The 17,548-nt window shown below is 32.8% G+C and overlaps 1 protein-coding gene across 1 annotated transcript in view; it reads left to right on the forward strand.

Annotated features, from left to right (window-relative positions):
- The window catches only part of MLLT4 (myeloid lymphoid or mixed-lineage leukemia (trithorax, )), a 98,326-nt gene that overhangs the window by 10,005 nt on the left and 70,773 nt on the right, over positions 1–17,548 (forward strand). The window contains exons 2-3 of the mRNA XM_012939086.2: positions 12,860–13,055; positions 15,138–15,256. Coding sequence (XP_012794540.2) covers positions 12,860–13,055; positions 15,138–15,256 — 315 coding nt within the window. The remainder of the gene's footprint in view (positions 1–12,859; positions 13,056–15,137; positions 15,257–17,548) is intronic.

Genomic DNA, 17,548 nt, shown 5'->3' on the forward strand with positions numbered 1-17,548 from the left:
AGTATAACATTTTCTAAGCTGGACATTTAAAAAGAAATGAGCTGAATATATTTTAATTTTGGAAGATTAATAATATTCGTCATTTGTAAGTGGTGATCCATTCTTAATACAAATGGTTAAACATGCTAAGAATAAGCTATATAGGTAGGTGCAGACTTAGTTGTTAGGGTCGGTTTTATTATCATTAGATTACCAATAGATTGACACGCTGGATAATATGATTCAAAATCAGTCGCAATAAAGAAGATGTGTTCACGCTTTATCTAAATGTAGTTTATTCTGTAAATCCATTCGTTCATCTAGAATAATGTTGTATACTCTTGATCTTTTCTACTACCAATAACATTGTTACCACTCCTACTACCTTGATATTTATCTTGATAATTTTATCTCAGTGATGTGGCAACTTGAACCAATGCACATATGTACCGAGTTTTGCGTGGCTTGTGACTGGCTGACTATCTGGCGCATTACAACTCACTAGAACGTCGGCAAATATATCCTGAAGTTAAGTTGGCGAGACTATAATTTATGAACGCACCAATCAGATATAAGATAACGGGCCATGAATTTTGGCGCAAAATTAATTTTTCAATTTGGCTAAATAGCTTTTTGTCATTATAGCTGATGTCAGTTCGTGAAGAGAACCCTAAATCTAATTCCTAACTATCAACTGTAAATCCTAATTCTAATTACTCACATTGGATTATAACTCTCATTTATTTCTAGTTATTAAGTGGATACTCTCAAGGCAAATTTGGAGTCTCTCAAAGGTCGTTCATAAATTATAGTTCCATCGTTAGGTTTTTTTAAACAAGCGATTATTAATGGAATGCTATAACCTGTGTAGGTATTCTAGTCGAGTCTAAGACAACACAGCTCTTGATGACACTGGATGAATATTACTATTTATGACTGAACTAAATCTTAGGAACTACTGGATTCCGATTTGCCAACCAAAATATATTAAAGACTCCATAACTTCCAAAAAATTCTTAGGTTCCATTCTTTATTAATTTGTAAATGCATTCTGCCATGAACTCTCAAACTCGGATAAGCAGGCTTATCAGTGATCCCTGGTTGTGTTGATATTTCGCTGTAGTTAATAAATGGTTCTTTTTTAGATATTCTTGATTCGAACACATTTATTTAGTACGGACAATAAACCAGAAAACGAATAATCATAACAACTTCCAAAGTTTTAAGCTCTTTGATTTCTATGTCTGTATTTCTTAGAATTTGAAATAAACTCAAGATTACAATCCTAAAAACTTAGATTAATAATTTACTATAGCTACATTACAACTCACATGTCATCCAATATACTTTTATATCACTTAATGGAACAGCTTCATTTAATCCCTTGAACATTCATTGGTAATTAATTTTTTCTCTACCATTATAATTTTTTATACGAAAATACATTGATGTGGTGATGAGTATTAAGTTTTTCTTGAAGCTTCATTTCTTATTTATTAGTTGCTAAGAATTCAAGAACAGTGATCGGTTAAAACCATTTGACTAACCTGACATATTCGAACAAGAAATATCAACATGTTGACTAAAGAACATTTAAATACAGGTTTGTGTATCAGTTGACCAATATAACCTATTACTCTATAGTTCCAATAAAATCATTACGGCGGTCTCGTCCTAGTATGGCAATTCTGAGCAGAGCAGACCCCCACCCCCGCTTGTGGCAATAGAACCCAGGACATTTGACCTAGTGAGAGGACGCTTGACCTCTAGACTACCGACTCGGCATCCATCGGTTTTAAAGAGTTCCATATTAGGACAAAACAGCCAGCCAGTGCTCCCAGGTTTTCAATGGCGACCTAACATTGATCGGTTCATTATTTCAGTGTAAATCAATAATCTTCACAGGCCATCATATTTATGTGGTTCTAATCAATAGTTGCTGTATCATAGAAATGTATCCGCACATTTATAAATTAAAAGCCTGGAAGCACTAGACGGCTGTGTCACCCTAGTATAGAACTCTCCAGCAGTACGCATCCACGACATACATGTATTTGGATAATTTAAATATTCAATCAGTTATTCATAAATATTTAACTTGATCAGGAGAACTCAATTATTATTGACAACCAAACAGACGTGGAATTGGTTGCCACTTATTAGTTATTTATGGGTATTGTTGTTTCTTGAATTGTAGCTCAAGGTTTCTGAATTATCCAACTACAGATTTATAATCAAGTATTGTAGTGAACAGAACACGGGTGGGGACAATCGGATTATATTTAGCACGAAATTACAGAGTTAATTGGTAAAACAGAAAAACTGTACTATAATACTTAATTTGTAAAATGTTCAATAATTGTCTCGAACTTCATTGTTCTTGCATTTCCATACTAATTGCATTCTATTCCCGCTCTTCCATTCTTGATCTTCCCAATCTTCCGCTGCCAGACATTAAATTCCTGACTCGCGTCATATACAGCTTATATCAATAAAAGTAGCACGCACCACAGTATTACATTGTGCAGGAAATAACTAAGAGTAACTTATTACTCATAAAATCATTGACGCAACGCACTGAAAATTTACTGACTAAATTTTAGCCAAAGTGTCTGTTCTTTCCACTCACGAAATAAACTAGGGTTTAGCGGTTAACTTTGATAACAAATAACTTGATATTAAAAAATATAACAAAATCAAGGTGTATTTGTTCAGTTTTGAGTCACGTCATATTTTTGAAAGTTATTCATGTAACCTGAAAGTTTAATGTCATATAATTCTGTCTTCAAGTCAATCTTTCACTCAGTAATTGACAAAGTAGTATACTTAATAACCTGTTATAAACAAACTGCTTTTGAGAGTTACAGTTCAATAAATTGCTAACTGATGCTTTAAAGGTGTGGATTATTTAATAAGATATAGATGATAGAATTTATCGTTGATAGTTTGTGTGTTCATGAATTTCGTGAGCTTATTAACAAAATAATTTGGTAAGTAAATGCTAAAGTGTACTGAATAGCTAATAGGAGTTGGTAAGAAACCATGCAAACTATCATATGCTTGCTAGTGACCAGCTTCGAAAGGAAATGCCTAGAGTTCTACTGAAAAGTCGTGGCCAGTGTAATTCAGCCATGCCGGGTGTGAGGAAGGAATACACTAAAAACAATAGAGGATAGTCGAGTAAAATGGCGGATTGATTGAGGTTAGATTTGTACATCACTGAATCCTGGTTCATTGGTCTGTATATTAGATGTTCTTACTTGAGATCGAAGGTTGTGGGCTCGTTTTCCAGCAATGGAGCCATAGAAACAATTAGGAGTTCCATATCAGGACGAAACGGCTGTCCAGGCTTTCAGTGTCTGCGTGACTTAATACTCGAAGTGTATAAAGAATCAAAATATTTTCAACTTACAACTACGTTAGTAAACTCTTTTAACATCAGTTTCAATGTCAAATGTAGTATCAAATTTCAGCGCTCTATTTTGATTATATAGTTTTAATCTTTTTATCATCTATCAAACATATTTATTTGACCTGAGTGGATTTTTCTCCATAGTTATTATAATCGTGTTAAATAAATACGTGACCGAATAGTTGTTTACACGGTTTATGATTTACAAATTACACAATTTTTCGGTATGATTTTATTTTCTATTAATTTGTAATAAAAATTTATATAGTCCTATTTATGAGGCTATATGGTAAGGATGAGTTAAAATAAAATATATCTAAGGAATGTGTCCATAATATTTCAATTATACTCCCAAATGCTATGGTACGGCAGAGAGTGGGGAGAGTCCGCTCTTCCTCTCAAAATGCCCTCAAATGGCCACGCGTATATAGCCTCTGCCAGGGAAGTCCTACTCACTAGCTTCTCGCACCACGGATGTTGTTTACGAAATTGAGAGGACGAAAAGCGAATGTCCGGCGCTTTAACCCGATTGGTGGACATGGAGAGTCCTCCTAAGGGAGTTGGAAAACCCTGATTCCAAAACAATGGTGCACATGGGCTTCAGTATCCTGAGGGTACAAACGGCGTACGAACCAATTATTGGTCACCGGCTACCATGGGACTGCATCTCCTAACATTGCTCCACTGTCTTGTGGATCAAACCTCGGGGTGTGACCCTCTAAGAAAACCACGTGCTTCGGTTTGGGCACCCGGACAGTATCATGGCCCTCACACAAATCAAATGAGATTTTTGTGGCGCATATGTATCTGGCGCCCCCTTGTACCAATATCTGTGCTCAAATAAATAATAATGAATGTTTCAATTAAACTATCTCATGCTACTAGCCATAAAAAGTGTTTTTAGTCACTTCAAGAATATTATATTACCTATGACCTAATAATTGTAGATAAGTATTGTAATGATTTATCATCAAAATAATAATCAATTCTAATATGTACAACGTCTTCCATTGGTTATCGAAACTATTACTGTTTTTAAATGGATCAATTTTCATCCCTATATTGTAGCATTTTCAGCATAGAAACGCTTCTCGATGAATATATAGCATTGCCTCGTAAGATCACTCAGATGGCTATTAATGGGTTTCTGTGTGTATAAATGTTAAAAAGTCGATAAAATGACTTACTGAATTAACAATTTGGGGAATATACATATTTATTTGTATATCGATAGCTCACAAGGTTGTACATAATGGAGTCTATCATTTATAAAACGATTCAGTTGGAATTCTATTCAAATCAAACGAAAATTTAACAAGTTCTTATATATTCACGTCCTAAAAATAATTTGTATTTAATCAAGAAATTATTTGACTGTCTTTCTGTTCATGCAATGTCACATCTGCTTTATGATAATACGACAGACACCTTCTTGTAAATAAACACGATCTAAACAGTATGTAAAAATTTGACATAGATCTTGTTTAACAATTAATAATTATCATCAATATGGGACTTTGTGCAGATTGTAGAATGTTCATAGTTTTTGAATTATTAACTAATATAACTTAGACCATCATTGAAGATCTAGAAGCACTGGATGAATGTTTCTTCCTACTGTTGAAATTCTCAGCAATTTGCATTCACGACCATGCATCTTGAAGTCTGGCGGAACGGTTATACAGTGCCTCAAGTTTTTCATTAGCGGTCTATTTAAAATCATCTCATGATTTGAAATCTATGTAAACTAATAATTGACATCACTTATTATATTCCGCTCCAAAATTTTCAGTTAGATAACTTAGATATGATTGATTTCCCACTATACTTACTTCTGTTACCCTTCATGATGCAGAAGATGTTGCTACACTAGTTGTCTTTATCTGCGTTTGTTGGTGTGTATGAGATAGAAGAACCAGGTAATCTGAAAAATCCAAATCTTCTAATAGTTTCCGAGCTGTCCATTGTATTTCATGTTTCCCCTCAGATGTCGATGTCTTCACCATCTGGTTAACCCGAAAAATGAAGAGAAAGAGGGAGAGTAGGCAGCCTTGCGTGACTCCGGTCCTTACTTGAAATGCGTCTGTCAGCTGTCCTCCATGCACCACTTTGTAGTGTAGTCCATTGTTTAAATTCTTCATGTACTCCATAGTATCGAAAAAGTTTCCATAATGTTCTCCTATCCACACTGTCAAATTCTTTCCCATAATCAATGAAGTTGATGTATAGTGACGAGTCCCATTCAGTTGATTGTCCAATGATGATCCGTAGTGTCGCGATTTGGTCTGTGCACGACCGATGCTTACAGAAACCATCTTGTCGATCTCGAAGTTGGATCCCCCATTGTAATATAATTTAAATATTTTAATTAGAAATTTAATAAATTTGGCACACTTTTTATATAACTTCATGCTTTTAGTTTATTTTTATCAAATTATTGAAGACAGTTTCACTTCATTTTCTATTTGGACTGTTTTCTACAAAAATTAAAATGAGTTTAAGTTGTGCCATAAAGGTATATATATATATATATATATATATAGACCATCATGCAAAACCTAGAAACACTGGACGGCCTTTTCGTCCTATTGTGGGACTCCTCAACAGTGCTCATCCACGATCCCGCCCTCGCGAGATTCGAACCCAAGACCTATTTGTTAATTATCCTAGCCTATTCTTTAAGATATATTTAAACTGACAACCATTATGATATGTTAAACATGTATATATATTCTAACCAATAATTAAATCATCAGCTTAGTGTTCATAATATTGTCAATGGTTTGAATTCTATTGAGATACATTATTTCCATGAATATATCGGCCAAGAGTAACTTGTATAATTCCAACTATATGTATGGTAATTCAATGAATAACTGTATGCATACATTTGAACTAGTTTATTCGTCAAAAAGTAAATTCATTAACAAATATACCATTTATTCTTCATTTAATCAATATTCTTTAAGTTTACTTCCACCTTATCTGTACGCTCTATGACTAATTACCGAATAATATAATAGAATGAGTGGAATGTGAGTATTATTGTTAAACAATAGTGACCTTCACATAGGTCATCAATGTTACAGGTATGAATATCATAGCCCAGTAGTTATGATCACTATCTATCAGCCAAGGAATGTTTGGACAGTGAAGCATTTTTAGACTTTTATATACTTATCTACAGATATATCTTAGTGATAATAAGTACGAGGCACCTTAAAGTATCCATCCACCCAGTAATAACCAAAGCACACTCTAACTTATCACTTAATTCCAGTTTAATCAATAAAATTAGAGTAAACCACTAAGGACCAGACAATATTGTACTGCAAACAGACATAGATGGTGGCTACCAGTAAAATTCAGGACACGCTTCTTGGATTTCACTGCTAGCCACCGTCTATCTCTGCTTGTAATGCTTATGACGTAAGACAATATTGGGGCAATCCTCATAGTATGCACATATGCCAATAACAGATTGATCAACTACAGTTCTAAACGTCAATGGGAAAATCCAAACAACCAGTATAAAAATGAATATTATATTGAATACTACTATCTGATGTCATCTTTCAACCAATGGTATTTCAGTTCAAATTCTTCAATTGGATGATTAAACTGTTATGAGGTTAGATGGTCACAGTCAGTATAATGGAGACCTTGAACCTATGTTTCGTACCCGCTGTCACTCGTCAATAACGTATTTCTGGAATCTTATGGTATGTGATTCTGCCTGGTGAACATGGACGAAAGTATCAGGTTTTGCAGTCTGAGACTTCATTTTTTAATTGTGTCGACCTCGAATGACTTTCTTTGGAATAACGACGTCTTCGGTTGATTGATCACCGATTAGTGACAAATATCATGTTTGTTTAATGCTTAGTGCTCATGGAATTCTTTTGGTCAATTTGTATTGTTATTACTAGTTTTAGCTACTTACCATTGCATGAATTATGTTAAAATTTCAAGTGGTTGAAGGTAGTCGGCTTTTATTCTATTATAGAAACAATATCAGTAGCCACCAAAAGAAATATGTTAGCTCATACTTGTTATTTGAAGATATTCACCATAATGTATTAACCAATCATACTGTAATAAACCCCATTTGATCGATCTCTTATAACTTCCATACTGAATGTTAGATATTTATATATGTTAAGCTAACACTAGACTTAGTTGGCACTAAAACGTTGAATCACTTAGAATGTTTTTCTTACCATATAAATTCATGTGCTGTATTTTGTTTTACAGTTGACAAATAATAAGCATGGTATGATGAAATACATTAAATTCAATAACTAGGATTCGCATAACGTGCATATAAGTAATGCCTTTAAATTATTAATCATTGGCCTTTAAATCCTTCTATTCACACTGTTATCAAAGCTATCTATGGTCTTTCAGTTGACTTTTCAATTACTTCTCTTCATTTAACAGTTTTGCGTAGTTATTCTCTCTCTTTAAAAAAAAGTAAAGAATGTAACTTGATATTGTTAAGTTCTAAAACATTGTTTGAATTTACGAGATAATAAAACTCGACTAGTTTTTAACAATCCATGTAGTGTGCCTATGCATAGTTAAAGTTTAGAACCAAAAAAAATTTATGTCTCTACATTTTTCCATATCACATTAAATATAATACAATAGTAGTATGTAGGTATTTAATCATTTCAAATGTTTGTTAAAGTAACCCTATAAGAGTTGTAAATATAATAGTTTTGTTGGTTAAAGCCATGATGAAACAACTAGATGGTAAATATACTTTTTTTGATGGACTTTTGTTCTCTGAGCTGGATGGTTTGGTCGTGGAGCTTTCATCGTCCTTCTGAATGACATCATCAGCCCAAACTTCAGATAGAAGTGAAGTGTTCGAACAATGAAAGCTCCACGACCAAACCATCCAGCTCAGAGAACAAAACTCCATCAAAATCATCCACCTGAGCTACAAATCTTTTCCACCATCTCAAAATCATATGAGGTAAATATACTGTTCGTAGTTTGAGATTTAGTAGAAATGCTCACTTGAGGCTCTGAAATACTAATTGCTCCAATACATAATATCAAATGAAGAATTTTTAGGTTCTCTGGATAGAGTAATATTATCTAATCTGCTGAAATATAGGTTGGTTATATATAAAGTTCATTTTTAATTTACAAGGGATTTTTTGACTGGAGTTAGTGGATTGCAAAACTTTAGTATTAAAAATTAACATCGATCTTATCATTTGTCTTATGATTATCATGTCAAGTATCAGAGAGAAGTAGATGATGACTAAAAAGGCAACCCCCTGCAAATGATCTTACACCCTATCATCCAACGTCTCTAACCATTAATTAAAAGTATTGGGTGGTTCCGCATCTATGATGGTTGGATTAACTGACATGGCTCAAATGGATTCACAGACTGATGTCATATCTTGATCTGCCTACTTTCAACGTTTTTCAGACTACCTCTATGACAACCGGCATTGAATGTTGTGGTGAGTGGTAATTAGGGATGCACAAAACGTGACCGAAACACCTCAGAGAACATTTTAATCTTACCAGTCATCCTATTCGTTTTACTCAGTACCCTACTTCTAACCTTAAAATTATCTACTCGTTATTATCAACTGGTTATTTGATCAATAATGTTCATCATTCTTAAAATATTAGATACGAAAGCAACGGTGATCTGTTCAAATCCACATAACATGAAGTTACTGATCTTTGTCTAAATTTTCACGGAGAAGGAATATGATACTAGTTCCAGTTATACTAGGAATGTTTCTGTCTACGCTTGAAGACACGTTAAAATACATTTTGTAATTATGATACAGCTATAAAACTCCTGCGATTTACTAAAAACATTATCAGTATGTGTTTGTGGAGATTGTCGAGAGTTTGGTTGAGATCATGAACCGATCAACGTTGTACCAACATTGAAACCCTGGAACTACTGGATGGCCATTTCATCCTAGTATGGAACTCCTTACCAGTACGCACTCACGATCTGGCACGCCGGATTTGAACCCAGGAACTTCACTATCGCGAAATTTCGTGGACTGGTTGAAGTTAAGCATTAACACCGTTGGATGCCACTAGAATACAAAACAATTAAGAATGTTGTAATGCATTTAGAATAAAGTGAATTAACTTATTCTAAATTTATGTGTTGTTAGAGATTAGAGCAGTAAAAAAATATGTATCTTAGGACAGTCACTTTGATGGAGTTCAATTTATTGTCAATATCAAGAAGATTCACAGGAAGATAATGAAAGCTTTACAATGAACCCATCCAATTCAGAGAATGAAACTCCGCCAAAAAGACAAGATAAGTGCAGATTTTGTTTGCTATCGTCTCTTAGTTTCCAGAAATGTCCACAGATCGTAGATAAAACAATTCAAGCACAAATTTAATAACTACAGACTTTGATTCTTTAATTAATTATTAGTCGTTTGAACTCTCCGATTGTTGATATCTTGGGTGAATTTTTATCAGTTTTAGCCGGTTTATGTTCATCCTGTGTGGATTGCCTCGATATAGCTGTTACGTCACGAGTTTATATAAAACAGACAGAATATGGCTAGCAGTAGAATCCACTTCGTCCTATTTAGTTTGAGTTCCGAAGTGAGTATTAACTCTTGAGTGCAGGTACACCCGGTTGACGAAGATAAAACAGCACAAAATGTGCGTCTTGGATTCTACTATGAGCTACATTATATCTTTTGTATGTTTTTTCCTCCAACTCTCAATGTCATACTATTTTGTAACTGCTTATTTCTTTTATGCTTACTTTAATTTCAAGCTTTTTCTCTCACCGCTAATGTACCCTGTTCTTTTTTCTGTTAAAAAGTGAAATTACATGAATAAGTACATGTTTTTCAGCAATGTAGTGTATTGTTCTGTCGAAATTATATTGAGCATAGACTAGACAATTTTCACTCCGATCAAATGTAGGACTGACTGATCCTTTTAAATAAAGTCAGTTTACTAAAGAACAAAACATTTTTTTCAATGTCATATAATGTGGTCACATATTATTAATTGAGCATTTCAAGGTCTTGTTCGTTATTTGAATCACACCGAATTTCAACACATATTCAAGTAACATGAAATCATATGATACAAAATACATTTATATTCATAAGACAGTTAATTCACTTGGTGTTGTTTTACTTGTATCTTCGAATTGTTATTTAAGACTGCAATTGATCAGTCTCATGTTGGCATATATGCATCCTGTTCGGATTGCCTTGATATAGCCTTAAGTCACAAGCTTTTTAAGCAAAGATGGATAGTGGCTAGTGAATTTAAGCTTCACCCCATTTCACAAGCAGATGGCTATCAGGACTCAGTAACTAAGTGGATAACGTAATGGCGTTTGAGGCGAACGTTAATGGATTCGAGTCCCGGAGTGAACATCAACTGTGCGATACAGGTACATCCAGCTGACGAGTACCCAATAGGACGAAACGCGCATCAAACTGGATTCCACTGCTAGCCACTATCCATCTTTGCTTAATAAGACAGTTAGTTTGTTCACCAACTTCTTTGTCTGGTTTAATAGTATTTTAGCTATTGTTCTATACAAGTTATTGTTATTAATAAAACTATCTATATTTCATGTTTTTATTAAATTTTAAGCATTTTATTTTTCAAGACAATATTGTTGAATTCTACAGACTGAAACAGATGTATAGGATAGTAATTATCCAAAATCCAGAGAATAATTAGACATGACATAAACTAAATGATATTTTCTTCATTTTATCTCTATGCATGAAATTGTATCAATTACATACTCTTTGCTTAGTCATAACTAAACAACAATTATATAGATATATCTATTGTAAATTGTGTAATATTTACATTTTGAAATGAAACCGAAGATTTTCCATTTTTCTGTTTGTTTAAATCATATCTAATAACATAAATTGAAATAAATGGTATGTAGTAATTGGTTTCTTTTCTCACCTATAATGAGTATGAATTCATGAAACACTGATTAGTCAACATGATTCAATTATTAAATTCAGTGAATATATCACATACTTCATCTTTGACTGTATGTATAAATAAATTATGATGTATATCAATAGGGGGTTTTGTGGATAATATGGTCATTTCAATAGTTTAGATCATGAGTCAGTTCGAAAACCTGGAAGCACTGGACGGCCGTCTCGTCCTATTGTGGGACTTCTCAGTAGTAAGCATCCACCATCCCGCTTCACGTATTTAGGACCTATCAGTCTCGCAAGCGAGCGCTTAACCACTAAACCACTGAGCTACCATGTCTAACTTCAACTAACACACAAAATTGAGCGACACATCCACCATTGTCTTCAGTGAGTTACTATCTCACAACAGACTCGGTAAGACTCCACTGGTCACTGCTTCTCACTAGAACTCCAAGAAATACCTCTTGAAGCCACAGTAGGACGAAACGGCCGTCTAGTGGTTTCATGTTTTTTATGGTGGTCTAGCTTCAATTAACCCATGATCTATTGAACTAGTGCTGTGTTGTTAATCTCATATTAATATTTCTAAAAAAGTAGTCGATCGTATGATTTGAATTAAATTATTTATGAATATATTGGATGATTTTCTCAGTAAAATATTTAAAGCTTGATTTTATAGATAATCTTTATGTTCTGTGATAGCGAAATCTTTGAATGTAAGCTGAATTTAGCGTAGAATTAAACTTTCGAGAAATAATAAGTGATCGCTAGTCTATGTGTACATGTAATGTGACAGACATGAATTGACCCCAAGTACTTATGAATTGAATTTACAAACTGCTGAATGATTTACAAAGCATCAATCTTACAATGATTTGTGTATAAATGACGTTTGGTAATGCTTATTCGTGTGTGAAATATTTTTCACTTAGTTATAGCGGGTTTGTGGTGGCTAGTCACATTACAGACTGATCTTATTTAGACAAGCATTAAAAGCTAGAGAATATTGGACAGCCGTTTTGCTCTAGTGTACGACACCTCGTAAGTACACATTTATGATTCCAGAAGGGATTGAAACTAGAGGTTTCAGATATCACAGCGATCGCTTAACCTATAAACCACTAAATGTTATTTCAATGGTTTACATTTCCAACTTCAACAAATCCGCAATATTGCGTATCTATCTGTTAACCATGGTTTTGATTAGCTATTTTGTAAACGTTCACTTCTGTATAATATTCATACTGATAATATTGTCTAGAAAGACAATGAAAAACCTTTGGATTAAACAATCCAGCCTAAAGAATCCCATTCCACTAAAGTCATTATTGAAAGCTACGAATCTTTCCCAGTTCAAGTGTTTTAAAAATAAAGTGACTTGGTAATCAATGACAACTGACATTATAAATAAATTATATAGTTCTCCTAATAATTTCCTAAATTTCTTTGCGTTTTATCCTCTTACCATTTAACATCACACGTACATAAACTCTAATTGACTCTATTTTTTTATTATTCATACAGCGAAATGAATTCAATGGTGTTGTACGTTTCTTTTTTCGTGGAGATGATGGAAAATATCAAAGCAAATGTATACGTATAACAAATACAGATACAGCAAGATATCTTGTAAATATACTAGTTGAAAAATTTCATCCAGATTTACGTATGCTTACTGCTGGACGTTATGCTATCTATGAATATCATGCAAATAATGGAGGTCAGTAACAATTAATAATAATAATAATAATAATAATAATAATAAACCTTTTATAATTATGGTGACCTAGTTATTTGTAATGAGGTGTGGCAACTTAGAATGATACATATATGTGCCTGGTCCAACGTTGTAGGTGACTGACTGACTGAGTTATTTGTAATAGATATATCCAATATTATTTTTAAATCAGTCACATTTATTACTCAAGCATGAAATTTATGTTCTTTATCTTAAAGAACGAAAGAAGAGTGTGTTTTTTCCGTTTTAACTTAGATAAATAGTATGATAATTAGTTCAGTGATTACGATCCAAATGTGAATCAGTTGAGGAAGTACAATTGACTGAATAAAGGATTATGTATTAAGTGGAATAGTTTTATAATGTGATATTTAATTCAACTAACAAATCATTGAACATTGATTAATGTTACATAATCTACATAACTGATCAAGTTACAGGTTAAATCTCATTCACTGGATAAGTCATTATTTCTTACAGCTATTCAGTTTTCATTTTAATTTATATAGCTAAGCATGTTATCCTATTGAATGGCTTTTCACTGAGTAAGTTGAACAATAAGCAACGAAATTTTTCATGAGGTTTGTAAGTAACCAATCACAGTTCGAAGCTGTCTTTCATCACATATATTTTAATAAGATCCTACAGCATGCATAAAACAAATGCTGATCATCCGGATTGAATAATCACTATGAAGAATAAATAATTCATTCATATCTAAAGATAATAATTAAATTTTAATAGTTAAACCCATCGGTCGATTAAAGCTAGACCAGCACTGGAAAGCTGGAAGCACTGGACGGCCTAAACTCTAGCCGGTATCCGGTGGTGCTAATGTCTAATTTCAATCGATCCATGATCTTAAGCAACCGGTATGTGTGATCGTGGGTGTACATTGTTGAGGAGTCCCACACTGGGTCGAAACGGTTGTTCAGTGCTTTCAGGTTTCCGATTGTGGTCTAGCTTAGATAGACTCATGAATCCAACTATTAAAATTATTACACTCTCTACAAACCACCATTCTGATAATAATAACTATTAAATGACCATATAACAACCTACTTGTTACAAAAAGGTTTACTACTGAATTCTAATTCTTTTGGAAGGTGGATGAAATTCAAATAAAAATCAATTAATTATTTATTGAGGTTGATTTGGAATTTAATTTCAATCTATTTAGTGTTTGGATTTAATCGACTGGAAGGCTGTAAGTATTACTGGATGTTTTAACGGTTGAAAAAAAAACCAAGTGAATACTGACCTCTTACTTTCAGAGATATTTCCAACTCATTTCAGTTAACTATTAGCAAACTAATGACTTTTATGTATGGGTTTTGTGCCTTTCAATTAATAGTATTGTCAAAAACACTACTCTTAAATTAGTTTCCTTACAAATTACTTCTTGGAAAAGTTACATTGTCAGATTGAATATTAAACGCTATCTAACTCTTAGCAGTAGCCAGTATTTTCTTGATCAAGTTAGTAATGTACATACTTCATTTAGACCGTTCTGTATTTCATAACAGATATTTTTACTTGTTAGTAATGACATAGAACTTCAAAGAAATGTATGATCTATTTAGAGCATTGTGTTATAATAATAGTCTTCTAATAATCTAAGTTGTATACTCAGTACGAAGTTAATCCAAATTAGTTGAAAAGGTTTTAAATATCAAAGAATACAACACATTACGACATTTATGTTCATGCTTATAAGAGACGAATATGTAGGAAGTTAGTTGTATATTATTACACTTCACTTTTCTTGAAGGTTATTACTAACCTTAAATAGCTCTTTTTATCAGAACAATGAATACATCTAACTGCTTACTTCCCTAGATATCGTACTGTTATAGAAAATGTCCATATCACAACGAAGACTCGTCGCGAATCTATTTCCAAATACATTTTTTTAAAATTTTAGTCACCCTTGTCCTGAATATCGAGTTCTAGTTAACAACTATTCATGCATGAATGATAATAGTACTTTAAATATTTGCCATACATATTTCTATTTTAGTTCTATCTTTTCTTGTATTCTTTCATTCCTCATAATTTCTTTAGAACGGCGTTTAGGAGCAGATGAAGCGCCTTTACTAGTTCAGTTGAATTGGACAGCAGAAAATCAGGAAGGACGGTTCATATTACGTGATGAGTCTAAACCCCAAACAATCACTCGTCCTGTAAGTAAAACAATTTAAACGTATTTTCAGTTAATCATTGACAAACTACTGAAAAGTTATTTAAATAGATCGAAACGTTCAAAAATCACTATAACCTTTTTAAAACATCGTAGTATTACTACATTTTGGTAATAAAACAGTTCTTATCAATGGTATTTAATGTTCATCAAGTTCAATTGCAAATTAAATGAAGTCGATTCGAACCCAAGATGCCTACCCAACAGTTTTAATAATTAAGGATCTGACACAAAACTAGAAGGTCTAAGGTTCGATACTCTGGTGATATCATTGCTAAAAAGTCCCATAAAAGGATCAATAAAAATATTCAATGCCTCCTTTATATGTTTACTGATATTGATTTTTTTTTCCTCTCTAAATGTATAAATAAATATATATTACAAGAGGAAATCTCAAATAATTTGGCATTTACTCTAGGTCAGTCTAAATTATCGATCTATCCAACATTTCATTTGTACTTCTTATATATAAATGAATATCATTAAACCAGAACATTGCAGGAAATTATTTTTTTTGTAAAATTGGTAGTATCAATATTATATATATATATATCTCACGGTGATTGCGTTTTATTGTTTTTCCTCTCTAGAATATGCTTTTATTTTCTTGGTTTACGCCCCTGTTGTTAGTGAGTGACTCATGTGAATATGCCAATAAGGTGTATTGTTATTATTAATGAAATGAACTATACGAGTGTTTATCTATTCTATTTATGTATTTATTTACTTTTCTGTCAAAGAAACCAGTTACTATAGGGCTACACTAAGCATAAATTCATAAAATATAAAAAAATTGATTAATGTACCCTAGTTATAACATGTTTATATTTCCTTAATGTGTACTGGATAAAAGATAGTTCATTATTCGACTGATTGTAAAATACAATGAAGAATCGCTATTTCAACTATTGAACTATTAACTTGAATGATCTTGAGACAGATTATTTTCATCATATTTAAGTTGATAGTAATAATAAAACAATCAACCTAGAATGCATATACATCAATAGAAAATGTTGAATTACAGTCTTTAACATTAATAACGAGACAATATCGACCTTTCTGAATAAAATTAATTCCGATCGCACAATTTAATGGTAATCCCAATACGTAAGCAGAGTGGATAACGTATTGGCGTTTGAAGTAATAAATGCTAAGTTTGAGTCTCAATATATACAACAATAATGGGATATACATAAGTTCACATGACGAGTTATAATTTAAACGAAACATGAACTATCGATTCTACTGTTACCCGCTATCCAACTTTAATAAAGATGTCTTAATGATTAGAAGTAATTTGGTAATAAGCCTTGAATTTTAGTTAAAACGCATCGCTATGGGGTGTATGTACAATTGCGGCTACTGAATCTCAGAGATTCGATGATCATTTACATTTTCAACTTGACGTCTACTCCGAATACTATTTTCTGATTGAATTATCTATACAAAACTTTCTATTTTGGAAGTGATCAATCTTTACTCATTAATTTTCCTCACATCTGAATCACTTGAACTTCAGTAGTGACCGCTTTTCATTAGAACCTGTTGTTGCGAATGAGAACACCAGTAGGGACAATCAAATGTAATTTAATACATCGTTACAAAATACCTTGGTAAAATCTATGAGCCACACAGTAAATACTTCATTTGTAAAATATCCATCAACTGTCTCAGACTTTGTTGTTCCTTCGTCTCTATAATAGTCACTTGCTGTTCTCATTCTCTTCTCTTCGATCTTCTCAACCTTTTACCGCCAGGTACTCCACTTTCGACTGGTTATACATACTACTTATATCTATCGACATCAGTAGCATACACCACACTATCAAAGGCATTGTAAGATGGCTATGTAATATCACGAATTAACTGCATTATGACGTGTACAGTATCAGACATCAACTCAGTAATCGGAAAGGTATATGTTCATCATGAGACTTGAACATCCTGGATGGGACTCATAAATAAATAGTAAATGTGCACTTCCTAGTAGTCTCATATTAAAACAGAATAGTTTTCCAATAATTCCTAGTTTCTTAGTGGTTATTTAATTGAGTTCATTCCATAATCTAAATTAAATAACAATCATAATGAACTTAATCCAACTCTCCAACTGTATGTTGAGTTTTTATTAAATTAAGTTGAAAAGTCACATGAATCACATACTGGTATTATTATTATTATTATTCTTTATCAGTGTATATCTGTTGTGTGCAATGTCTCTAATTTCTACAGTATAATATAACTATAGACAAGTGTTTGTATGCATGTGTAG

Source organism: Schistosoma haematobium, chromosome 5 (genome assembly GCF_000699445.3).
Source record: "Schistosoma haematobium chromosome 5, whole genome shotgun sequence".
NCBI lineage: Eukaryota > Metazoa > Platyhelminthes > Trematoda > Strigeidida > Schistosomatidae > Schistosoma > Schistosoma haematobium.